Below are 27,312 nucleotides of genomic sequence, written 5' to 3' on the forward strand. Positions count from 1 at the left end.
GCAGTCTAGAAGCTTTTACCATGGGGAATTTAAAGCAGTTAGAAGCCAAGACTACTGAACTGAAAAACACCAGTTACATATTAAATACTCGAATGAATGACTTGACCACAAGTTGGGAACAGATGCAGTCAGATCACAAGATTTTTTCAAACAAAGAGCTTGGAGTTTTTGTTGACCCAAAGCAGGTAGACAAATACGCTGCTACTCCTTCCTATGAAATACACAGTGCCTCTCCTGGTGCCACACGATTTCAGCGAGGCAGCGAGCGGTGTGTATTAGATCTGATGGAATACATATCAAGTGACCAAGAGCACTCGTATGAACTGGACAGACAAACTCCCCAAGTTGAAATATGGTCGCATTTCATCAGTCTTCAGAGTGGCAATGCTGAATGGGCAAATCAGCTATTTTCTGACACCGTCAGTGCTGGTAATGGTGAATATCTTATGAGCTTTTTATGGAATAATACAATTCCTAACACTACTTTGAAGAATGACAGACTATGTATAGTTAGTGAAAACTTTCAGGATGAACCTGAAGATTTAACAGGTGCTTCATATGCAGTGGGAAGATACCCGTATCAGCTGCTAGCACCAGAAAATGTTGGTACTTGGGGATGGCAAGATAAAAATGAACTTGTAAGTATTCTGCAGAAGTGATTTGATGTCAAAGCTTAAGGCCAAAGCTAGGAATTGGAATAAGCCAAGTCAAACTGTGGTTTCATTAGATAGTTAACTATATCATATGCTATTTTGTCCTGAAGCTGACCACTCTCTCTTTCCTTTGCAAAACAAAATGCTATACAGAATGTAGTAGTTCAAAATGTTGCTGAATATTGACTTTTTTTTTCTTTTTGGTTTTGTTTACCTTGTGTGAAAGTTTAAACGTTGGGCAAAGTATCTTGACCGCAGATTCTCAATTCTAGATGAACTTGAGATGAACACTTCAGTATGTGGAAGGGAAACTTTCTACAGACTGTTAATAGTGCTTTTTACCTTCGTATAGGAAGAAATGTTTGTGGATTTCCTGAAATCTTAAAGTTCTTGCTTGGTAGCAATTAGGAAACCTTTTGCTCACTTCCGGAGATGGTCTTCTGAAGTGCTGTAGAAAGGAGTGGCTGCAGGAGAAGCGTGGGGAATGAGCTAGCCTGGATCTTGGCTAGCTGGGGTAAGAAAGAAACAAAGCCAACCTGCGGCAGCTACTGCTCCTCTTCCTTCCCCGCTGAGCAGGGTCAGCGTTTAGTATTGTTCTCCGCACCGACTGTGTTACAGCAGCTGCTCTGACCTTGCCCAGCAGTTGCAGTGCCGGCAGTGGATTGTACTAGAAGCTACGTTTGCTATCTCCTGGGGGAAGTTTTTGTATTAAAAATGGAAACTGATGGAACTTGCTGTCATCTTTGAATCCTTACTATTCAAGTAGTTATGTCGAACACTTCCACTTATTTTAAGTCTTTTCTCTGTCATTTAGTAGATGTGTTTAAGTTGAGATTCCTTAGATCTTTTTTACCGTCTGGATGTGTTTTCTATGCACTATGATAATGACTGAGTGCTCATGTTTCAGAGTAGTTAAAGCTTCATGGAATTCTGAAGTGCCTGCCTTAAACTCTATAATGTTCCTAGCATCCTTAAATTCACAAAACAAATTTTAATAAGCTTTTTTATTTTGTGCTATCATGAGCAATACTAATTAAAACACACCAAAGATTAAGGTATTCCATACCCAGAATACATGTTTTGCTCAAACATTAGCAAAACAAGAGAAAACTGTCTCATGTTACTATCAAAGTATCGTAGATGCTGGCGCTACAGAGACCAATCTTTCTGAAGTGCAAATATAATCATTTATATGATGGTTATATATAACCATATATGACCATTAAATGTGTCCATTTCCAATCCAGGTTAAAGGAGATTGGCCTAAGATGGTTTAACTGGATCTGGTAATTCATTCTTTTTGTCCTGCCTAGGGGAAAACTAACCTAAATTTTTGTTAATGCTCTGTTTTTTCTCTTGAAGTAATGACAGAAGTTGTCATGCACATCTCATTGCTTTCAATTTTCCATAATGCTTCCTTAAAACTGTTACATTTTCATATAAGTCCCCCCAAAAAAACTCCGTGCTTCTGTATTTTCTTAAATTTTTTATGTTATTTCGCAGAAACAGATAACAGTATAATCAACATTGAGTTAAATGGGTATTTGAGAACTGCCTGAAGTCTAGGGCAAGTACAGGTTGAGTTAGTCTGTCAAAGGTGAAGAATGAAATGTTTGTTGTAGTTTGCTCTGCTTGGCTAGCCTTTTCTGGTGATTCTTAATCAGGGAAATGAATTCTGTGCTGCACAATTCAGTCATTTTTGTACCTGAAAAAATCATGGGATGGCAGTTCAGTTAATATATTCCAATGTGGAAAAAACTTTACAATACAATCTTGAGTTGTACATCTGATGCTGTTATTTAAACTGTTCATATATACACACAGATGCGTGCTGTGCATCCACAAAGTGCATAATCAAAGAAATTTCTTTTTGTAGGAGTCAACCAAGGTTTCTGAGTTAAATCCTAATGCAAAGGTGTGGGGAAATCATATGTTACACTTGGAAGCAAGTGGTGCCACTGATGGTAGCGTGAGCAAAACGTGGGAAGAAATACCTGACCAACCTCCAGATTCTTGTAAAGAAGGTATGAGTAAGAATTTCTAGATGTTGCTTAAACAAAAGGTAAAACTCAGTGCAGAACTTTCTCAATTTTAATTTCCTGTTAATGACCGCAACTGTGTAAGCAACTTTACTTCAGATTTAGTTTTAATTATGAAGTTTCTGTGATTAGAAGGAATGCTTTTTGAAGTGTGTTTGTCATCTCTGCTGCAGGACTGGATGCCAATGGTGATGGTGACAAAAAGCATCAGAATGCAGTGCTGACAGAGCTGCCGGAGCCATCACCAGCTGTTTCGGTGTCAGACCAGACAGATATGAACCCTTTGGCTCTCGATCATTCTGAGTATGAGTCTATGCATGAAAGCACCCAGACAGGTAAGAGAAAGCTGATATTTGGTTGGACTTGGTTTAAAAAAAGAAAACATATTTTTAGTTGAACAGTGGGCATCCATTAAAAAAAAAAAACCAAACACCCCTGCCCCCACCAAACCAACCCCAAACCAAAAAAAAAATACACCACTTCTGTTGTTCAATATATGCATTCTGTAAACAGACCCCAGAAAATCCTGTCTCTTTTGCTCTCAGGCTTAGACATATTTGGAAACCAGTCTCCTCCTGTTTGAATATAGGCCTTATGAGATACTGCACAGAATTGATCATAAGTTCTGGATATAACTGAGTATTGTTTTCTGACATGTTATTCTGAACGCAAGTCCCTAGTGTAGGCGTCTGTATTTAGATACCTACCTGTCTAAGCTGCATGTTTCTAGTTGGGCCCCAGGTACTGAGGTGAAATTCACATGCCATTTGTGTCTCAAGTAGTAATGTTAATGTGTTGAAAGATCAGTCTTGTACTTAAAATGCTAAAACAAGCAACAATTTAGTCTAACTTCTTTGCATTCTTTTTTAATGAACTCTCATGATTTTTTTTCAATGCAACTGTTAGTAGCTGTAGTCTATACCAGATGGCATGTTTTAAGAAACTTGTGGAAACTAGCATAGAGATTCAGCCATGCTTGTATTTCACTGGAAGGGGCAGAAGGTCTGCAAGGTGCATGTAGGATTACTGCTTGAACTGCGATGAGGGATGGGAAAGAGAGGAAGATGTGCTGAGTGTTTCCTGAGATTCATGAGAGGTCTGCTCCTTGTTCATTGTGCTTAGCTGATTTTATAACGTGTATTTAAAATGACCAGTACAGCATCCATAATTAGTTGGAAATCAAGACAATTGAAATCAGACACAGTTGTGGCATCATCCTTGCTTGTGTTGAAAACTGAAAGTTCTCTTTGACCCTTCTACTTAAAGGTACTATTGGGGAATATTAAATAATAACTAACTGGCAAATAGAAAATTATATTAATGGTGCCTCGCGCTCTAGAAGGGAACAGTGTTCCTCAGCTTAGTGTTAGAACTTGTCAGCATGTCCTTTAGGTGCCCAAAATAGTTAACTTTTAACAAGAGTCAAACAGTGTTGCAAAGCAGCTGAACAGCAGGAGGGATCTATTCACGTGATGAATAATAATATAGGTAATCCCAACTCTGAAATCTGATTTTTATTTTTTTAATTATTATTTTGAAAGATGCATATAACGTTGGTCTCTGCTAGGTTTTAGGCAAGGAAGAAAGAGGAGATGGGAAGGGGACATAGTGGTTAGTACGATATGTGTATTTCTCAGGTGTTGGCATTATCTACATCAGAATAGAATGTGTGAAGGACAAAACGGTGGGAGGAAATTAGAAGCTGCTTAAGGAAGAAGAAAGGTTAAGGAGAGCTGAAGAAAAAGATGAAAGTTACTGAAGAAGGGAAGGGTATAGAGGGTAATAGTTGGTGTGAAATACTTTTTAAAAAAACTAATTTACATTTATGTAACGTGTTACTAAATGTTTTGTAAATCTCTAAATGCCACACTAAACTTGTGATCTTTAAACAGTTTTCCCACTGACACAATTAGTTTACCCTCAACTGACTGTAGTATATTGAATCTAAACTAAAATGAACATGAAATTAGTGTTTTCCATGTGATAATTTTGAAACTTCCAAGTAGAAGAAAAAAATGAATTTCTCCTCCTTAACCAAGCGATTGTTAATTGATCACACATCTGTTGTTAATTGATTGGATATCTGCTGATATTTCATAACTATGTTTTTGAAACTCTTTTCTGAATTAGCATGTTGGGAATTTAGAGTGAGGCCAGAAGTATGAAGTGCCTCCATTACATTGCTTGCTTGCTGTATTAGTCAGCTGCATTAGTCAGGGTTTAGTCAGCTAGAAATTGGTTAGTTTCCTAAGACTGGAAGACAGATATACCAGCTAAGTCAGTTCAGTATTTACTCTGAGATGTGTTTGTAGCTGCTTTTCTGAAACTGCTCCAAATTTTTATGTATTTGGAGAACAGAGGTTAACAAGTGAAGTCAGATACGGTTTTTCTTTTTTGTCTTAAAAAGTGTTCCTGTGCAATTTTGGTGGGTGGTGAATTAAGAAACAACGAACATTTATTGAATTTGAAAATTTGTTACTAGTTATACAGCCAGTAATAGACATGATGGCTTGATTAAAATATCTATTGTGTAATATAGCAGAACTAAATTTAAACTTAAGTATTTTAATTATTAGGTGGAAACGAACAGTTGCAGCCAGAAGGTCAGGAAGATTTACGAGAATTACTGAAAAAAACACTGGAATTCTGCTTATCTAGGTATGTATATACCTAAATGTAGCAAACTGGAGGATAACTAACAAGATCCAGTACCTAACTTGAGACGTATGTTAATATATTTCCCAGCTGTCACTTAAAACTGAGTGGAAAGGATGAGAATTTGGGGGAAGTAACACACAAATTCCAGAGTATCGTATTGATGTACCTCTTAAAGCTTATGTGAAAATTCTGGGCCTAAAACATAAACTAGCAAATATATTGTTTTGAAGTGAGAGTAGTTAAAAGCAATTACAGATCAGGTGAATTTTTATGACTGTTACTGGTTTTTTGCAAATTAAAGCTGAGTAGGTTAAGCCATTTGGTAAGCTTTGTTTAAGCTAATAGTTTTAAAATTTGCATTGATACAAACCAGTATTTTTGTATGTGCATCTGTAGATCCCTTTATGTTTTAAGTTAAGGATCAATTTAAAAAAAAGAAAAAACAAAAAATTAAGGGCTCTGAATCATATACATTCCAGCATAGAATGATGCAAGATCATCAGAGCAGTTTACTTGTACTTAATTATTCTCAGTGCTTGTGTCTAGATAAAAACATCCTGAACACATGTCTTAATAGCCTAGAACAATTCCTAATCTGTATACTCCTGCATAACCAGTTAGTGGTCGTTTGGAGTAATAAACTCCTAACGATATTACATGGTTGTGGGGGTAATGTACTGCCTGAACAGGAAGTTGCCAATACTGTTGCATGAAGGAAAAAAAAAGACACTTTCCTGTTTTCTAGGAAGTGAAATATAGTGGATGAATGGACTGGGGAGTTGGTGAAATGCTGAAAACAAAATTTAGAATCTGTAGAAGGCAGATTCTTATGTGATGAGGTTTTTGTCTCAAGTTTATTGGCAGAAGTTACATCTGTGACATTTCCCCATTTTTTTTTTCTCCCAACAGAGAAAATCTTGCCAGTGACATGTACCTTATATCACAGATGGACAGTGATCAGTATGTGCCAATAATGACAGTAGCAAACCTTGATCATGTCAAGAAACTCAGTACTGATATGGATTTGATTGTTGAAGTGCTGAGATGTAAGTAAAAATCCTTCGATGCTAGAAAGCATTTTGGTTATTGCCGTAGGACTGTTAATCTGGATTTTCAATCTCTCTTCCTTCTTTTGTTATGTATCGCAATAAAATGCCATCCTTTTTCTGTAAAGCACTAAATAGAGCAAGCAGCTTCCAGTTTAGACCATCAGAATTATAGGACTGCAGTTTTATCAAAGCTACTTCACATTTGAGGTATTGAGTAATGATCTGTGAGTTCAAATTCTCAGAAAAGGCTACTGGACGTTACCACTAAGGTAAGAATCAAAAAAAGAACATGACTCAGTATGTGCCTTAGATGAAAAAGCTAATGAATTGGGATATTCTAGGCTGGAAAAGTAGGAAGAGTGTGGAGATTTTAAGGAACATGTCTACTCAGTTTCATATGTCTGAAAGTATCGTCAGTCGCCATCTTGTTTTTTGATGTTCAAAAATATTTTAAGTTTAGCACAAAAAGCTTTGCATTGTAAAACTGTGTCCACAGCATCTTTTGGTGTTGCAAAGCTATTATGATTGCTGACAGCTGAAGTACATTTTTGTCTTTTCTCTCTTAGCGTTGCCTTTAGTCCAAGTGGATGAGAAGGGAGAAAAAGTTAGGCCAAATCAGAATCGCTGTATTGTGATTTTACGTGAAGTACCTGAATCTACCCCCATTGAAGTAAGTGTTTAATTGTTCAGTAAAGAATGCTTTTCCATTAGGATTTGGAAGTTAGACTTCTTCCAGATTTCAATAAGCATATCACATTTCTTACTACATTGTTAGTTAATTTCTAACAATGTTTCTAAACCTGAGTTTATTGCATGCGTTTGGATAATAAATATATTTGGTAGAAGCATGTCACTCATAGGAAGACTGTGGTAAAACCTGTAGCTCTGCAGAGGGCTGAAAAACTGACAATGCTGTGTTTGGTGTAGACACCATAATTGTCTTGGACTCTGGCTTATCCATATGCACTTAGTGCTCAGCTCTTTGAATAAATAGCAAACAAAGATGAGGGAAGGTAAGTCTTAGGATGGAAAATGCCACTGCTGCATCTTGAAGCTTGTTAGGGTAAAGTACTTAAAGCTTTGCAAACACTTTCATAATGCTGAGGGTAGAGGTGTCAACAAGTTGCTAAGGATCTCTGCTGGCTTGTGGAATGAGTGCGAGAGTGGAGAATTTGATTGTTTGAAAGACATTCAATGCAACTCTGATGTAGCTGGGACTATGACTAATGGAAAGACTAGAAAAAAATGTTTGGGCCATAGATTAAACCGTCTTGAATTTTCAAAAAGGAGGAGAAGGCACAGATTCTTGATGATGGGGAGATATTTTAATTTCCCCCCTATTTAATTTTACAAGGAAGAATAAAGATTCTAAAGAGTTGCTGCTCTTAATAGTCTTAATACAAAAATAAAAAGTATTGCAGATTAAAAATTATAATAGAGGTAAGTGGCCTTAGTAAACAGGAGCATGAAACAATGCTAAAAGGAATTGGAGGGAAGAGGTTAGATATGCTATACACATGGCTTAAAAATATCAGCTGCGTTTAGCTTTCTAAATGAAATTTAACCTTTCAAAGACTGCCTAGCTTTTAATATTATAGTTTGGGGTTTTTCCCCTGTTATCAGTTTGTCGGGTTGGATATATTAGCACTGGGTGGTCGCTCTTAAATGCTTAACAACAACAAAGTTCTGAGGAGTCTATTTTCAAAAGAGGTGGTCTGAAGCGAAGTGTTTTATACATTATGTGTTTACATTTGCCAGACTGGAAAAACTATACTTAACCTGACAGATTTAATAGGATACATTTTTCTGGCGTAGCATGGTCAGCAAAGTTACAAAATACTGTAAGGCCTCCCAAGTTGCATTGCTTTTTGATGCTGCTGGCCTCAACTCTGTGACAAAAATAAATAATATGTAAATGGATTAAAACAAATATAAAGTCCAAGGTGTTTTTTCTATAGAAACTAGCTGATTGCTTTTGAGGTAACATAAACCCGGTTTCAAATGTATTAATCTGTAGACACTTGAGTTAAAGTGTATCTCCAGGTTTCTGCTGAAAGGGCAGGGTTCTCCTATCCCGTGTAGTATGCAGGGGTTTTCATGTGGCACCATGGTTTTGGGAATGGGAGAAATAGGCATTTTTCTGCACTTGATGCCAATTTTAAGTGTCTCTCTATGGCCTAAATAGCTTATCTCCCCTGAATTAAAGGGAGCATGCAACTTCTACTTGCAGTATGGCCTTAGGTGATGCTTGTTTGAATTCCTTCTAGCTAGCAGGGAGATTGGAGAGAGCTAATGCTACTGCAGGTGTTCCGAAGTTCTCAGTTCTGTTTTGTATGTCTGAAAGTGCTTTTTATCTTTCTTACCTGGGGTTCCGGAGTTGTGCACTTTAAATTGATGTTTTCTTCTGTCCATCCATTTTTTTTTCTCCCACCCTTTTCTCTCCTTCTTATCAAAACCACTTTCCTTAGGAGGTTGAAGCACTTTTCAAAGGAGATAATTTGCCTAAGTTTATCAACTGTGAGTTTGCCTATAATGACAATTGGTTCATCACGTTTGAATCAGAAGCTGATGCACAGCAGGTAACACTATTTTTTTGAAGCATTTTAGAATATAGCAATAAACAAGGATGGGATGAGGGTGGATTGACAGGTTGTAAACTGTATTACAAATGTGTAACAATTTCAAAAGAAAAATACCCAAACCTCTAAAACCAGTCATGCTTCCACTTAGCTAATAACCTGTTATCAGTACTACTAAACATAACCCTCTAAGAGTTTTATCTTGCTTGCATATCCTGGCTTCCTGGCCAAAGCTATATTTTTTTTGTACTAAGAACATTGGTATTTTGGATGACACATTGAAATGCTTCAATCATAAGAATTAAAATCTTGTTTTAATGCTACTGGAGCATTTCTGCAATGATAACTTAAATCTTGCCAAATGCAGATTACATATGAGGGTTTTCTTTAGTCCAACATTAGCAGACACTTCAAGAATTATTGTTAGGCTTGGCCTGTCAAAACTTAAGTTTCCTTTGTTTAAATTATATTTGATAAATTTTATAATTACTTTTTTAAAGGCTTACAGATACCTTAGAGAAGAAGTGAAAACTTTCCAAGGAAAACCGATTAAGGTAAATAGAGCTTTATGGTTTTTTGGGGCATGTGTGTATATGTTCTGTTTTTTGTGTGACTCACTGTGTGTTCTAGTATAAATTTAAGTTGTCCAATCTCAGCAGCCATTTGACCTGGAGATGGGTTTTGAAATGTAGCACATGTCATTTTACTTCTCCTCCTTTTCCTCCTTTCTGGCAGCAGTATATCTATTCCAGCATCAGGCCAGCAGGGAAGCGTTTAGCTGTTCTGCCTTCCTTGAAGGAGAAAGTGGTGACTGACAAGTGTCCAGTAAAAGTTTGAGAACTGCTAGTTTGAACCATCCTGATTTAATTTGAAAGGCTGCTGTAATAAATAATCTAATCTCCTTTGCAGGCAAGGATAAAAGCAAAGGCAATAGCTATAAACACATTTTTGCCAAAGAATGGATATAGACCTCTGGATATGAACCTCTACACGCAGCAGCGTTACACAACATCCTTTTACTTACCTCCAGTATACAGTCCCCATCAGCAGTTTCCATTGTACAGCTTAATTGGCCCACAGACCTGGTCAGCCACACACAGCTACCTTGACCCTTCATTGGTAAGTCTCTTGATTATGAAACAGTTGCATTCTTTTCAAAGTTAGTATTATTTTCTTATGAAGTCTTGGGGTGTAGGAAGCATATGTATCCTGAAGAGGGGGGTTTAAGATACTGATTCTTCTTGAAAAACAGTTCTTCAAAATTCTTCCTGTGGTGTACAAGATTAATTTGAAAATTGCATCCGGTCTCAGACTGCAGTGTGATTCTCTTTTTAACCTTTTAGTTTTTGAGGCAATTCTTTACTAAAGATTATTAATTAACCATTACCAAAAGATATCTTTAGTAAAGACTTCTTTTAGTAATGGTTAAAAGCCTCTTTAGAAATTAGATCTTCAGAATATGTACGTAAATACCAGAAAAAACAATTCTGATATGTACTGAATAAACAATGGAATCAGATAAATAAGGATAACTTAGTATCTTGATCTTCCAGCAGGAAAATAAGTTCTAAGTTAACATGCTGAATTACCCTATTCGGCATATTCTTAAAGCAAAATATTTTCTGTGCAAAAGTGACATCTTTTTTGGCAATAAAAAATAAAATTACTTTTGCTAATTAAAAAAAAAATCACTTTTAAATTGCTTAATTTTTAAAATTTTCTTAAAGGGGCTATTGGTAAGCCTTAGAGCTAGGGTGGTAGCAGTAAGTCCTTATATACTCCAGTAGGATATCCGCTGCATCCTGCAATGTTGCTTCCATCTTCTCCTCCATTGTGAGAGTCCCATCAGAATTACCTTGACCCCTTGTAGTCTGCCTTTGTTATCCTACAAAAACTAATACGGATATAGTTTTCTGTAATGACTGGGAGACTAAGGTTGTCCTATGTGGAACCTCTTTCTCCCCTCTGTAAATGCTTCTTTACTTGTGGCTAAAAGAAACTGGGGTAGCAATGCTCAAAATTAGAAGCTTTTTAGAGGTTTTTTTGGCAGAGGATTAAAGTGTCCTTGAACAAACTTGAGCAAACTTCTGTGTACTGAACAGCAAGCTAATTAAAAAGTTGGTGTGCTAAACACTGCACACACAGGGAAGGTAGCCAGAGCCCTTGCAGGGGAAGGCTTTTTAAGGGGGATGAAGAATGCGGAGGAGACAAGGTAGCATAGTGAACAATGTTATTTCAGGAGAAAGCCACCTTATTAAGCAGCAGTGAAGTGATTCTTCCTCTAGATAAACCAAGACTGACTATTGCACAGTCTTGCTGTGGGATAGTGCAGTAGTTGGATGGCACTGGTGTAAAAGATGTAGATTAATTGGCCACAGGTTAAAGCACAGCATAGCGTGTATCTGCCTTATGTCATCCTGGAACTTTTTGTATTCCAGAAAGCTTACTAGTCCTGGCCTTTGGGGGAAGACATTACAAGTTTGCCAGCATTAAAGATCTCATACCTTTCTTAGTGAAAACAGAAAATTAACTGACAGAGTTTTGCCTCCCACTGTTTTGCAGCATATTGTCATTAGTTAGCTGCATTTTGTGTACATTAGTGTAATATGATGTTTCTTGAACCTTTTATAGGAAGAGCTATATTTGAATAGAAATGACTTGTGAGGAGAACAGGGACCACGAGGAACAATGACACAGGACTAATTTTCGTGAGACAGGGTTGCAGTTTGCATGTAGAGACTTGTGTGCAAACATAGCAGAAGCTTTTCTCCTCTTCTGCTTTGGCATAAACACTAACTGCTTTGTCTCATCTCTAATTTAAGTACGCCCAGTAGTGTGGGCATACAGTTTTAGTTCTGAAACTAGAATATGGCAACACATGTCCTCAAAATTGTAAAACTACCTACTTCTTCATCAAGTACTTACTAGTATTTAAGGAAAGATCTAGTTTGTCCTGCTTGTTTACAAAAAAAAAGGTGTACTTTTGATGACTTCTGTGGAGAAAGCAAAGCTTTTGGTATTATTGGAAAACAAAAATTTCCCTCCAAAAAGATCACCCATCCTTGTAAAGAAAGAAGGGTTGAATATTGTTAGTGTCCCTTTAAGCAATGAGTTAAACTTATTTTCCTTTATGTTCAATGTCTTCTCATTATTCAGGTTCAGTAGTTGCTTACTAGCTTTGATTGAATTTTACATCATTCAAGTTGTAACTATTAAAGCAGAAAGCACTTCAAAGCAGTATTTGAATGAAAATTTGTTCTTAAAATAGCTTTATTAAACTCCTGGTGGACTATTTTTGGAGTCTGAGGTAGCATTTGCTGTCATGTGTGCTAGATTAGGCCAACAGTAGTTTGGCATGACAGCTTTGGTGTTAAGGTTTTTTCACTTTCATTTTAATTTTTCATTGATTAGTGATTTGCTTTAACTTTTGCAAGGAAGGTTAGACAAGCTTAAAGATACCTTTATAGGAAACAGTCTTAATCCCCGCTGTTTCTCATAATTTCATTAAGTGTGGAAGGAGTGCTACATAGAAGCCTTACTGTTCTGCATTGTAGTTATTTTCAGGGGGAGAAGACAAGCAAGCATTTGCTGTTGCTAATAATAACATTTCCTAAATGAAACTCATTCATACATTCAAACAAAAAAAGAAAAAAGTGTGCTAGTGAGGTTGGAGAAATTACTATGAACATGCTTCAAATTTTGAGATATCTTGTTAATACAAGACATTGATATGCACCCACCCCAAAAAATCTCTTGCTAATGTTGCTTCTTCGGGCAACAAGACAGTAATTCACATGTAGAATAAGGTGGTAAGATGTGAAAAGAATCAGAGGTCCACTTAACATCCACTTATTCTCTAGGCTTTATTTAGGTGTCATGTGGAAGATAAGTAGAATGAGGAACTAAAAAGAATTTTTTTTCTTTTTCGGGAGGGATTCACATATAAATTATAAGGAAAACAATTACAGGCTGTGTAGGTTAGAGACTCTGACGAAGAAGTATCTCTGTACTCTGAAGTCCTGCATAGTATGGTGTGGAATAGAAGGAGTGTTACTTAACTTATGGCTAAGAATTTTGGCTCGATGTTTTTCAGTCCTCTTAACAAATTATCAGAACTTGAGTATGTGTGGTGGCTGTCTTCTCAAAAAACTTTTGTAAGTTGGTTACAAAGGCACAGGACAAATGCTCTATTGCTGTTTGAGCCGATCTTTTAAGTACTGCCCTGCATAGAATGACATAAAATACAGGGTTAAAAAAAAATAGTACTCTGTTTGTAATTGTAAGCATGCAATATATCCTTTAGGTAACACCATTTCCAAATACTGGATTTATCAATGGGTTCACATCTCCAACCTTCAAGCCTGCTGCTTCTCCATTGACTACACTCAGACAGTATCCTCCCAGGAACAGGCAAGTTCAACCATCTTTTAACAGTGTACATACTAATTTATTATCTGGCATGTGGGGTTTTAATCTGCTTATTTTAGTAACACCAGCTAACTTGAAAATACTTGTGAAATTGAACCTGGTGCAAGGTTAAGTGAGGCCAAAGGGCAGATGGTGCTGCTATTGTTAGTGGATGTACTGTTTCTAAATGTAAATGGACTGTCTGAAAGCTGAGAACTTCTGTTCGATGATTTAGGCTATTCAGATGAAATATTCTGAATGATGGCATGTGATCATCAGGATTATTTTCAGTTTCAAGTAGTTTTTAGTAAAGCCGTAGTTGAAAATAGACAGTGAAAAGGTTAATTTTGATAATTCACATGACCTGTTAAAATGCATATTTATCATTCTTATAAATGAAATATGCAATAAAGGACTAAAGATCTTGCTTCTTCTGAATTCTGTGTGTAGACTTAGGCCTCAGAAGATCTCTCATAGTACGTATGTTGAAATGACTTTTGAATTTATAGGAATCCTAGCAAGTCTCATATACGACATACAATACCCAGTGCAGAAAGGGGACCTGGGCTTCTAGACAGTCCTACAATATTCAACTTTTCTGCTGATCGTTTAATCAATGGCGTCAGGAGTCCACAGACGCGGCAGCCAGGACAGAACAGGACACGGATGCAGAATGCTACTACGAGTTATACCAAGAGGGAAGTAGGAACTGGACGGATGGAACAGACCAGCGTTGACTCGTCTCCTGGATTAGGCAGAGGAAGGTGAGTGTACTCTGTAGTTGTCCTCTGAACAACCCGGTATTGCTGCTTCTAAACTGCTTCTTTTAGTAAAGAGGTGTGGTACTGGTACTGTTCTGATTACTATTTTAAACTGAGACTGTCTCTGCTCAAAGCTAAAAATCTTACTTCAGAGAAAGTGCTAAATATACAACAAATGCAAAATGGACTTGCATACTTTCCTACCAAATGAAAATCATTAGTGGCAACTAATGAACAATTTACAGCCATAAGATCTAATCCTTTATCCTTCATCTGCTGTAAGAAAGTTTTTGCATATTATTTATTTGAGTTTCATGAAGCAGTTCTGCCCATTCCATTATTCAGCAGTGAATGTGCACTTGAACCTGTACTGGCAGTGTCCGTTGTCACTTTTTTCAGTTGAAAGATCAGAATTTTGCACAAATTAGACATTCACAACAACAAAGATGATAGATTGGTATGGAGGGAGGAAAAAGGATTACATGCAACTAAGAAAACTATTGTTATGCTATAAAAAAACACCACCCTCCAAAACAAAAAACCCACTTGGGTTTGGCACCAATATTAATGTGAGAATTTAGGAGGCTTATCTTGGAATTTTTTAAATACAGTATAGTTCTAATAAGTGCTTTATAAAAGTACTGTGCAGCTTTGTTTAACGCTGGCTGTGTTTGTGTCTCCACACAAACTTGAGGTGACTTACTGAATTGGAAGATAACTCGAGTCTTTTGCAGATGATCCTATTTTAGACTTGTATTGTATCATTGCAAAATTAAGTGGGGATTTTGTGCAAGGATTGTAATACTTTTCTCAATCTGATTTGCCAAATTGTGTTATAACTAGCGGATGAAAGTATGATTAAGGACATAGGAAGCAAGATTGCTCAAACTATAGGCTACAAAAATGTACAGGAATAGTCAGTACTTAAATTTATATTCTGATGTTTCAGTATTGAATACATTTAGAATATTAAAAGTCAAACAGAAAACTTAAATCTATTGAAACCGAGTTAGAATGCATTGCAAATCTTAAACTGCTGCTTTACCTGAAGTAAGGCTGGGGGAGAAGCACTGAAAATGTTTTGGAGGGGCTTTACCTGAATTGAAAATAGTTAGCCATGTTTCAAAAGTTACATAGGTATAAAAAAAAGAAAAAGACTAAAACCTTTACTTTGGATATTGAAAGGTCTTGTCTAAGCCTTATATACAATCAGCACTGAGATGCTTTTAACGCAGGAGTTACTTGTAACTAGTGTATTCTTATGCTGACTTGTGTAAGATCCGTACCTTTATTTTAATGAGAGATTGCTAGAAATTTTTCCCTAAAACATTTTTTCTAATAACCTGTCTAGAATGAAGATGGATGAAATAGCAGTTTGAATTAATTTCTCCTGTTTTCACCAGCTACCTTCCATTCATTTATAGGCAAGGTTCTGATAACTGCTTTCTTTCCCTTAGGAAAAACTCATATGGCTACCGAAAGAAAAGGGAGGACAAGTTTACAGTGAGTGTTCATGATCGTATTCATCTATAATAAAAGTAGGGTAACAAGGCAATAGTATGGATATTATGTGGAGTAGCAGGCGAGATAAGTTATTGCACAAGCAATTGTATGTCACAGTTGACTGAAGACAGCAGCTCATTAGTCACGTGAGTTTACTGCATTTGGGTATCAGAGAAGATTGTCCATTAATGCCAAAGTCAGGAAAAAGTTAAAATTACTCTTTTATGGTAGCAAAAAATTTCCATCTTAGTGTTACTTTGTCAGCATGCCAGTGTTCATGTTCAGGGAGAGCTAAATAGCTAAGCTCAAGTTCAAAACAGTTGATACCTGATTATTGTTCATGTAGACGTTGAAGAACATTTTATAAATCCATGTGTCATATAGCTAGAATGTTAGTTATTAAGTGGTCAGTTCTGTTTCTTAAATGCCTTTCCAAGTACTGCTTGGTAAGGGTATACTAACATTATTGAAATATTACAGTTTTGGTAAACTTAAATTCCAGGTGAATACCTAAAGAGCCTGGATACTTGAAAAGGCTGGACCAGACATTGTGTAGAAGAAAAAAAAAAGTAATTTTTCTGTAGGACTTAAGGTTTGATTTGTTAAAACCGGACACTTCTCTGCAATTCATTTTTGCCACACATGGCATGTTGAACCGGATTATTTCCTTATTCATGTTACAATTGCAAAGTAACCCCACTGCATGGGGTTAGTCCTATGGCAAGTCCTATGGCTTACTGCATGAGCCATAACACTTTCTTCAAGGTCTGGAATCATTGCATTTGTGTATTTGTGGCTCCTGCTGTTGAGTAGCCTTAAGGGACTTGGATAAAGGAGCATCAAGGTTTGGAAAGCATAAAAAAAGTCGTTCCTTCCCTTTGGTTGCTTTTAGTTCTTGTCAAACTTCTCAAAGCTCAGTGAGATCAGATTACAAGTAGGATTCTCAATACTTCTTTTGCCCTTTCAAAGCTGCTTGAATTTTTCGATTGACGTTTTCCTATCAACATTTTTTTCTGTCTCTGAAAGGACAAGGAAGTGGTATAGGTTAGACGTGTGAGTGAGTGGCTGGAGTGAAAGGATTACCTTGGACACTTACTGAGTGGAGAGGCTCTTCTGACTCAGCTGACTTTAAAGGTTCTTTTAACTTTGAATGTGAAACTGGTAGACATGACTTCTTTGGAGACCCACGGTTCCCTTCTCTCAGCACCAGGCTTTAACTGCAGCCTGTGCAGCCGGGTTCCTTCTAGTTTCTTCTGGCCCATGAATCTTTAGTCTGTACTTTCCAGTGATGCAACTTGAACAGAGGTGAGAGCTGCTGCGCGCCCACAACTGTGTGCAATGAGAAAGAGCGTACTCTGAAGTGAAGATTAAAATTTGACCCCTTTAGACTGGAAATAATTGAATCCAGGATCCTATTTCTTGTGCCATGCTGTAGTGATGAGATAGTGCACATAGGACACCACTACAACCAGTTGTATTTGAATGGAGTGATGACTTATTTTGATTTTTTTTAATGGAAAAATTATAGAGAGTATGCATGCTTGCATGAGAGAGAGCATGAACCTTTTTGATCAGTTTGTATCTGAGGTTATAGACATAAGCCAATTACTCAACTTGTCATGACTTGAAAAATTTTATGCGGTTGGCAGCTTAAAATCTATTCAAGTCCTCCCTGGTCTCACTAATTTAAGATGTTAGTGTTACTTGTCTCTCAGTATGTTTTTGGGGTTTTTTTTAGAACTCATCTGTATAACATAATGTTTGTAACAAATATAAAAGCATTTTCTGTTGCAGCACTTCAGTCCCCTTTAAGAAAATTAAGTGCTGTGATTTGAAGAACTGTTCTTAAAAAAAAAAAAAAGGTTGTTCAGGTTGTTCTTCTTGCAGTTTGAGCTGGCTAAAGTGTAGTCTCTCTCCTTGATCCTTTGACAGGTCATCTGACTTCTATTTTTGGAGGTTTGCAGCCCCCATTGTTGTAGCGCTCTTAAACTGTGTTCTGGGGGGTAATGCTGGGTCAGTAGCAGTCCTAGGAGTTGCGGTTGTTCTTGCCTCTGTATTTATTCTTTCCCTTCAACACTCACTTCCTTTGACATAAACTATAGTTTGTAAAAAGACCTCTAGGGTAGTTTTGTATCTGTTGCTCTTCATGAGAAAGAAGGAGGAAAAAACAGTAAGTAATGCAACACCTTTCTGTGCAGAAGCACTGTTCTCACATTCAGACCATCTTGGCTGTATAGCCATAAGTATTTTCCTTTTCAAAGTAGGAATCGTCTCAAAGATTGCTTTGCATTCGGTATTCTGCAGCAGAGATCATCTTAGCACAGGCCTGAGCACAGTCATGAAACAGTTACTTCTTTGTTTACATGATATAGATGAAGTTAATGGGTAACTTCAGTTACAGCATATTACAAAGAGGAATTTTATTTTTTCAGTGTAAATAGAATTTAGCTTTACAAATCCTTACAAGCAGTCCTCACAAATCATCTTAAACTGTGGTACTCTTAACTCTTGAACTGCTGTGTAGTGTAAAGTAGCTGTATTTAGCCCATTGACTTTTTTTGCCTGGGACATTGTTTTTCTTAGATCTAGTTAGAAAAATTCTCCCTGTTTCAAAAATAGGTTTGATATTTATCTTTGCATTTTTACAAAGTGACCATATACATTCATATTAGTTAGATGAAAATTGCTGTTGTCTACACTACATGCAAGGCATGCTGTTTTGCCGTTTCTTAATATATCTGAACGTGATATAAGATTCTTGTTGACGCCTGTCTTACATTTAGAATGTTACCAACTGCACATAAATGTGCTTTATATTTTCACTACATCATGATATCTAAACCAGTCTGTTTGCCTTTCTGTGTCAGTGTAAGTGTCCATCCCGAAGGAAGGGTCAGTGAGAAGACTTTTCTTGCTATACCAGTATCACTAAAGCTTATGCATATGAAACTTTTAAGGATGCTTATGCCATCCCATTTAAATAATAGTTAAATATATTAAGGGCAACAGTGGAAAATGAAAGCATCTGTTCCTCGGTACTGTGTGGTTTTCTTGGGAGGTGGGATGGGGGAGGCCTCTCTAGTGCTTCATAGATATAAATCAAATGCAAAATACAGTTTAGAGTCCCATGTCTTTCTTTTCTGTCATCCAGTGTGGTAACCTCAACATGTTATTTCTATTCCAGAGAGGCCAAACACAGTCTCCACCACCCCCAAAACCTCCATCTCCTAGCTTTGAATTGGGTTTATCTAGCTTTCCTCCGTTACCCGGGGCTGCTGGCAATTTAAAAACCGAAGACCTTTTTGAAAACAGACTGTCCAATGTGGTAATAGGAACGTCAAAAGAAAGAGTGAGTAGCCAGTGTTCACTTTTTGTTGGGAAAACAAAGAATTGCATACCTCTTGTTTTCAGATTTGGTGGCTTATACATAGAAAAAAACTTGTGGTTCTACATGGGTCATAAGAAATGCTTTTAAGAAACAGCTGTCAAATGATGTGCTGCTGCCGCCTTCACTTATATCTTAGAATTTGTTGGGAATTCACTTTGAAATGGTGTGGAATATGAGCACCAGTATAAGTAGATGTTAATAGTAGAGATTAGAAAATATGCTGTTTGCTGTTCATAATTGCCTCAGGCTTTTTGATAGACTCAGGTGAAAAATGTGTGATAAATTTTCCTCCTGTTTGAAAGTCATACTTCTCAGTTGTATATAAAACACTTTGAAGTGACAGCATTGTCTTGTCATATTGCTTGGAAAGATAAAAATATACCAGAATGACTTGGCAACCACTGCTTTCTAGATGTAGTAGAGATGCAGTTGAAAATTAATGTTCAGTAGCTGTTCATAGATTTCATTCTTAGAACTGTCTCTACCATGCCATCTGTGAGTGACAGCATGTTCTCCTCCATGAAGACTCGTATAACCCTGCGCACTGTGGAATAGTCTAGGCTATGGAAGTCTATATTGGCTTTTTCTGCTAGCTCTAATTTAACTTGTGTTTTTCTAGCTGTACCACAACTGAAGACGTTAACCCCTGGATATAGCAGTGCAAAGCCACCTGATGAAACACCAAAATCTCTTGTGTCTCGTCCCTAAAACTAGTCTATTGCAGAAGTGGTTTTTTTGGTGCCCACGTATCAGGGGTGGGTAGGGAGGGTATTTGTTGGTAAAGGAAAGAGAAAGTGGCAAGGCAGCCTGCACCCGAAGCAGTGATTGCGCAGACAAGCCATCTATTCTGTCTCCTGCAAGTGGTAACAGGGACAACTATATTCCAGGGTTGCATTTAGGGGGAATGTGCAGGACAGTGCCATGATAAGAGCAGTGTTTAACTTGCTGTCAGCCAGTGCTCCAGACTGTAGTCTGTTCTTGGCCCAGATCTATCTGTTTTTAAAGTATTTTACCTCTATTATTTCTGAAGAGTTTTTTGACTATCGTATTTCTGGTTTTAAATATAATTCCAGCACTTTCTGTTGATACTGCAGCTGAAAACCCATTGCTCCTCCCACTACAAATCTAGTACTTGCTTTGCACTGTACTTACTGTAAAGAACTTGCACTTGTCCCCTGTAGAGGCAGTCTTAATATCAGTCAGGCACTGAGGTTTTATGACAGTGCTGCTGCACTGTCACATTAAAAAGCTTCCTTTGATTTCCCAATTTCTCTTTCTGGTTTGCATGAGTTAGTGTGTACCATTGTCTGGAAGAAAGGGATTGCGCTGTCTTTCCTTGTAGGCGTTAATAAGGAATAAGATAACAGCAACTGGGTCCAAAGAGCGATTGTGTTCTACTACAAAGGTGTTTGAGTAATGTTAGAATCTTGCCAATGTATACAGGCTGCTTTTCACCTTGAGCTCAACATTTTTTTCATGTCACCTGATGTGGAGTTACGAAGTGCCGAAGTAGAGTTACACAGTGCTACTCTTGTTTTATAGATGGGCAAGTCCAGTGTACAGAAGCTGAGTGAACTTAGGTTGTATAATTTCCAACAGTTGTTATCCAAGCATCATATCTTTATGCTCTTTGCTTTGTGATGCTCGTCTAGATGTAGCTCTGGGGAATGGCAGGTGTTAATCATCCCACATTTTCTAACTAGGAAACTGCAGCGCTGTCAGATCAGGGGCTGAGTGTTTTGGCCTAGGAACAGCACTTGCACGTCTGCTTGACTTGCAGCTTTTCACACTTAACCATGTACCTACAAGTTTTGATGAACTTGGGCCAGAATGCTCAGCAGCTTGCAATTTCAAGCCTTTGCACACGCTATTATAGTGAGTAAAACTACAGAAGCTGTTCTTTTATTTCTAAACATCCACCTTTTACGGTTTTACTTTTACTTTGAATAAAACTAGGCTTAGATCTACTGCAATGATCTATGCTGCCTGATCTTAAACAGTGTCATCAAATACCATTTTCCTTTCTAACAGTGACCACAGGAGTCTCATGTTTTATGACCTTCGAGTGGTGGCTGGGCTGGGGGAAAGGGGTGGCTATCTTGTTCCTTCTGTGCTTGTGTTCTCCCATTGCTCTCCCTTCTGTTTACCAGAATCTGTTCTGGTTCTAGAGTCGGACAGGTCAGAAGCAATATGAAGAACATAGCACTTTTATAACCATTTTGTTTATTTTAAAATGTCAGAAATACATTTTTCAAGATACAAAGTCTTCTTTCTCTTTTCTTACTTTGTGACAATCTAAATTCATGCATGCATCTTGAACCTATTTGGCCTTTATCTGCAAGCACAGTATCACTTGTCACTAGCAGAATCTTTTGAGGGCTATGGAAAAAGCCTCTTTTGCTTGGCAGCAAATCACGCTATAGCATAAGAAAGGGACTTTTATAAATGATAGTCTTATTCTAGTTTGCAAAAACCTCAATTTTTTTTTTTTAAGGTTAGGGGGTTTTAGTACCAGCTATTGGGATGATGCGGAGTTAGAGCTTTGAAGACAACAGTTCTTGGTGCATAGCTCTAGGACAGTTTTGTCTTAATAGGCTAACTATGGTTATGTGAACGGGTGCAAAGCCTACTTGTGTCACCAGCAGGTGCAAAATTCACAGGTTGAAAGAAGTGATTTTGTCATCCAGATATGTCCCAAAGGGAACTAAGCTTCCAACTTTTTGGGAAAGAGCCACAGTGTGTGATGTATTTGTGTTTCTAAGTAATTGTAAAGGAAAAAACTTATTTGCTACAATACATATATCGGATCCTTCTGTATCTTCCTATAGTTAATTTACCCTTATAAGTCAACTTGTAAACTGTTTCCTGATTGTGTTAATTTTCAGGCAGACCATATTAATTGGATATTATGATTGCCCTTCTGTGTCTTTTTTCCTCCTCCAGAACGTTAATGTGGATGCAAGTACAAACACTATTCCATCGGGAATTCCTCGAGAGCCGTTGTTGCCAGTTTCTTCTACATTGCCCAGGACGTTTGAAAGGTCTCCTTCGCCATCCCAGTCTTCTGAGTAAGCACTTAATTACACGGCTATAATTATTCTGCTCTGAATCACGTTTGCATTTTCTCTCATCAGAAGACTGGGTGGAACACTGTAAATAGCTATTAAAGTCTTAATCAATGAAATAATATTTTGTTGTATATTGTACTTGTAGTAAAGGCAATAAAGCTTAATTTCTGAACAATATAATAGTAGTGATTCAGTCATAATGGTCATTCAGCAGACAAAAGTTTAGTGTTATGTTTTAGTCTCTGCAGGTATTTAAAAGTTTATTGAATACCTTACTGTCCTGTATTTAGATAGCTTTGAAGCATAGAGAATAAACCCACGATCCTGTGGGTAACCATTGTCCATACAATAAAGACAGTTTTCAGTAAGACTTTATTTGGAATCTGCAAATCAAATCGAGGTGTCTGAGTAACAGGAGTAAGATAACTGAATAACCAGATGCTATCAGAATGTCACAAATTACAGGTAGCATCAAGTTCCACAGGAATACTTTTTTTAATACTTGATAGCATTTTTAAATGCAATGCTAGTCATAATGTGCTAGGCAAATTATAGCTATAACTTCTTATAGTCATACTCAGATAAAGTTTTAGACCCATTATTAAATCATTCATCTATGCTGAAGTTTCACTTTTCATGAGCCTTGCTTCCTGCTGGATGCTTACAGGGACTCCAAGGTTGTGGATAAACAGCAGAGAGAGACACAGAGTACAGAAAGGCTTTCTTCTTCCACACTCAGTACTGCATGTAAATCGGTACAAGTCAATGGGGCTGCCATAGTAAGTGACCTTATTGCTTCACTTTCTCTTAATGATCCAGTTTGATGCATTTAACAGAATATTGCTTCCATTGCTACCCAGTGTTGCTTTATCATGTGAGCCCAGCATCCTTAAATTTGCGTGTTGGTGGCCTCATGATTACTTGCACGATACAATTATGCAATTAGCAGTGCAAAAGTGTTCAAGATAACTTGGCGAATGATAGCTCTTTATCTGAATTCTTTTCTTGGTAGTATCCTTGAGGTAGAAGCATTAATGCATATGTTGATATTTAAACCAGAGTTTTAATTCACCATCTTTCAGCTGTTTTAGAGTTTGCTTGAATCAGAAGTATTTTGCCCTATCACAGTAACCCATTTTTCTGGCATACTGTCTTGAGCCTTATTGTCTGTACAGTTTCTGTAAACTTCGTACTCAAGCCCTCATCTGCATATTTTAGTGCAGCAGTCTTTTGGGACAAAGACTTTACCGTTTTTGTTCATGAAAGTAATTTTTTTTTTTTCAGGATGCTTTGTTTAACTCTGCTGTCCTGTTTGCTTTTGATTTCACAGGAACTGCGAAAACCTAGTTATGCAGAAATTTGCCAGAGAACAACTAAGGATCCTCCTACCTTGCAACCCCAGAAAGAACAGAAGCCAAACACTGTAGCGTGTGGGAAAGAAGAAAGAAAGCCCACAGAAACAATAGAGAAAAACAGAGAACCTCCTCCTGCAAAGTCACATCCTGGACAACCCAAAGACCAGAGGAGACAGTCAGGACGCAGATCGTCCCCTCCAGCCGTTGGCAAACGCTTAAATAAAGAACAGAATACCCCTCCAAAATCTCCTCAGTGAAACTAACACCTGGGAGGGATTTGAAAAGAGGTCTGCTTCCCACAAATTAAACCCATGTTCCCACTAAGATACCTGAGAATGAGTTGCTGGTTAAGAGCTTGCAGTGATACTAGGCATATAACAATGCCTGCAAGTTATTTTTCTGTGAAATACTTTTTTCCCCTCTTGGACAAACATTCTATTTTTCTGGATATTTCTGGATAGTTGTTCTAAACCTTACATTTAGGTTGGTGCTTAATTGGAGGTGAAGCTTAGTGTGATTTTTTTTTTCAAGATGTAAAATATTTGTCTTTAAAAAAAACAAACAACTTTTTATTAAGCCTCTCTGTGGCTGTGTGAGTGCAAGCTCTGTATAGTGAGTTTTTTCTAAACTGTTAAGCAGAAATGTGCTGCTGCAATATTTTTAATAAACTGGTCTGCAAGTACATATCTAAAGTGTCCAAAAGACTGATAACGGCAGCTAGTGTGTAGAGTGCAAGGAAGTAGATGCATTTTACGAATTAGTATGTGACCTTGAAGATTTTTTTTATTGGGCTGCTGTACTAAGTGTCAGCAAATGAACTTGCACTTTTAGGTTAAATGAGTAGTTGTTTCTAGTGGTTTTTAAGAAATTTAATCTTCTTTTGATGTTTTGCACACACAAAATGGATCCTAGGGAGCACCATAGCAGTCTTTATAAAATGTTTCCTTTTTTGACTTACTGCAAGCAAGTAACCATCTTCTCACTCCAGAATAAAACTGATGTTATAATTTGCAAATACAAAGCACATTGTGAATAGAAAGAATTAAGTCTGTGAGCCTCTATGGTGGTGAAGCCTGTTAGTGGATGTTATCAGGAGAAAGCACTGTAGCCTTCTTGTGATAACCTTAGCTTCCCTGTGCTTGTAAGGGAGTTAACTGAGTCAGCGCTGTACGTTCTGGTTACCCCTGTGCTCTGTGTTAGACTTTTTTTTTTTTAAACTCTGCCCCAAGTGCTCTTTGAAAGAGTTCATATCTTAGTCAGCCTTGTGTTGACGTCTTCCTGTAACTGCAAGCATTGGCATACGGATTTAAATTTTTTTCAAGACCTGAGATAATGGTGTTTGTTTTGTGTGGTGGAGGAAGAGATCCCTGATACTTACCTCTGGGATGAGGTTTCTCACACTTATTTACTTTAGAAGTGATGCGCTTTCTGAAGGACAAGGATGCACTAAATTAGCAAGTTTCTAATAAAGTTGAATATAAATTATTTTTGTTTTAAAATGCCTAAAGTTTTTCTTTAAGTGTTTAAACTGCAGGAAGTTCAGACAAAACTCACTCCTGCTGACTATGACAGTACAGTTTATTCCGCAAAAATGTTTATTTAAACAACTGATTTTTTTAAAGAATTATTTCCATCCAATATTTAAAGACTTGAATTTTATTTAAACTTGAAAATGACTTTGCCTTAACTTTTGTACAAGACAGCTTAGAGTTAATGAGGTCTGACCCCGTGGAGGGTTAGCATGAGTGGAATACAGAATTACTCAGTTACAGTATGTATCTATTGTCACTGGTCTTACTGGGTAAACATACTGTAGTACAGGAACTAGCAGCAGTTTTTGTAATATACCTTAAAGATCTTAAACAGTTGATCTTTTTCAGATTGTTGAAAAACCTGTAAATGCAAATAGTCAATACTGTATTAAATATGTGCACTTGGAAGTGTGTGCTTTGCTTGTACAGTTGTAAATAATCAGAACATATAAAAAGGTACCCTAAAGAAAAAATCTGATAAAAATTATTGATATTATAAATGTTGCTGTTGAGCTGGATGTAGATAAACTAAATGTTGTGGTTTGAATATTACTTTAATTTGTTGTTTTTTCTTTTTCTTATTTTATTCTGGTGTGCTGAACTGACTCTGCCTCTTCACTGCAAAAGGGAAATGGAACGAAAGTCTTATTTGAAAGCCCTCAACTGTTTTCCTAAGACCCTGTAAAAACAAGTGATTTAACCAATTCAAAAGTGTTCTACAATGTAAATAGTGAATTTCAGCAGTCAAACTGTAATTTTAAGTCATTAATAAAATCAAATTTAATTGGAAAAAAACTTTAGACTGCTACAAAAATATACACTGAAGCTTACTTGTCTGCTTTCAAGAATATCAGTGCTTTCCTTAGTGTATGATTCACAGAACTGTAAAGTAACTATAGAAGTTGACTCCTGATAAATGTCCTATTGCAAGCATCAATTGGTAACTAGTTGACCTTTTAAATCCAGCCTGTTGTGTGCTGCAGAATTGGTCAAAATAGGGCATGCTGGAACCTGTTGATTTTTCTTGTTTAAAAAGCGCACTTTGCGAATGCTGTGGGAGGAGATAGGACTCTGACAACGTCACCAAAACTGCTCAACTGGTTCTGTCATTGGATTTTTAATATGCTTCTCCTTTCCCCAGTGGCAGTGAAAATGGTAGCTAGAGTTGTGTATGGTTTAGGCCAGCTGTATGATTCATTTTGTTTGTCTGCTGCAAGTGAAAGGCTTACCAGCTGCAAACAATCACAAGTGGTTCCTTACAGCGACTGTGTACAGCTAGTCATAATACTCAACTGGTACCTAAGGTGATATATTGAGACCAGTGGGATGTGTTGTGCTGTTCTAATGTATTCTGCTGCCATTTGTGCTAGGTCAATACACTGTAATTACTGCTCACCCAGCAACAGTCTGTTGCATCGAAAGTTTAAACCTTCTTCTGATGTGGTTTTTATAGCTTTTTTTTAAAAAGAAAAAAAGTGACACGCCAAATAGCTGTGTAATATACAACTTATCCTTACTGCATTTTACTTTGAGATTTTTTTTTCCCCCCACTCAGTGACAAAATGGAGTTTTCGGAGTAGAGTTGTGAAGTTGCATGCAGACTGTTGCTACGATACATAGAGATTAAAATGTGGCTTTTAAAATGAAAAACCTCCCAAAAGCAGTAGCTGAGTTAAAGGTTCAGGGATACAGTAATTAAAATTGGTATTTTACCGTCTAGGACTGTGTGGTGATGCTTTTCATTTTGAAAACAAGTCAAAATGGGATCTGAGACTCTTCTTCCAGGAATTTAAAAAAAACAAAGGTTGCTTTTAAAACTGTATGTTGTTTCAGATCAGTCCCCCGCCATGACGCTGTCATTTGCCACTTAGGAATCTGTGTGTGAACAGCGGCAAATTTTTTAACGTTGCTGCGTTATCCTTCAAAGACTTCAGCAGTTGGCATAGAAAGGCCCTTGTTTGAGTGTGGTGCAGTGTATCACGAGCAACAGCTGACTGTAATGGTGCATACCTATCTCTGTATCTCCTTCAGCTAGCTACAGTTAGGGATTTTTATGTGCTTTGTAACCTATTACACTAATAGCAGCAGACAATCGAAGATTTCTAAGGAGACCTAACAGCTGCCAATTCATGAAATAGAAGTGTAATATGGGAGCCTTCTTGAGGGTTTTTGTTTTTGTTCTTCTTCCATTAAGACTGGAATCAAGCTTACATGTAAACTATCAGTAATTTAAGTTTCCTTTTGTGTCATAAAATGTAAAACTGTCTAATTTGAAAAAAATATGTAGGTTATGAAAAATAAAGATTTAGGCACTGTTGAA

General features: G+C 37.2%; 1 protein-coding gene across 3 annotated transcripts; it reads left to right on the forward strand.

Annotated features, from left to right (window-relative positions):
* LARP4B (La ribonucleoprotein domain family, member 4B) lies at positions 1-27,312 on the forward strand. 3 transcript variants are annotated; one of them, XM_009325551.1, is made up of 17 exons: positions 1-638; positions 2,530-2,677; positions 2,866-3,027; positions 5,269-5,350; positions 6,260-6,396; positions 6,966-7,069; positions 8,868-8,978; positions 9,479-9,532; positions 9,888-10,097; positions 13,282-13,388; positions 13,895-14,149; positions 15,604-15,649; positions 18,834-18,998; positions 21,981-22,105; positions 22,773-22,884; positions 23,436-23,747; positions 25,620-27,312. In XM_009325551.1, the coding sequence occupies exons 1-16, from the start codon at positions 21-23 to the stop codon at positions 23,715-23,717; spliced, it is 2,718 nt and encodes a 905-aa protein (XP_009323826.1). In that variant the 5' UTR covers positions 1-20; the 3' UTR covers positions 23,718-23,747; positions 25,620-27,312. The 3 variants fall into 3 exon arrangements, with proteins under 3 accessions (XP_009323826.1, XP_009323825.1, XP_009323827.1); XM_009325550.1 differs by having other exon boundaries at positions 23,436-27,312; XM_009325552.1 differs by having other exon boundaries at positions 14,012-14,149; positions 23,436-27,312.

The sequence above is a fragment of the Pygoscelis adeliae genome, unplaced genomic scaffold (genome assembly GCF_000699105.1).
Source record: "Pygoscelis adeliae isolate BGI_AS28 unplaced genomic scaffold, ASM69910v1 Scaffold175, whole genome shotgun sequence".
NCBI classification, from domain to species: Eukaryota; Metazoa; Chordata; class Aves; order Sphenisciformes; family Spheniscidae; genus Pygoscelis; species Pygoscelis adeliae.

What these genes read in the sequence shown, in the direction of transcription:
- LARP4B (XM_009325550.1), top strand. Translation starts at nt 21, where the DNA reads ATGGGGAATTTAAAGCAGTTAGAAGCCAAGACTACTGAACTGAAAAAC. An exon ending in GGCAAGATAAAAATGAACTT is followed by an intron (nt 639 to 2,529) that starts GTAAGTATTCTG and finishes TTCTTTTTGTAG; the next exon opens with GAGTCAACCAAGGTTTCTGA. An exon ending in GCTACCTTGACCCTTCATTG is followed by an intron (nt 10,098 to 13,281) that starts GTAAGTCTCTTG and finishes TATATCCTTTAG; the next exon opens with GTAACACCATTTCCAAATAC.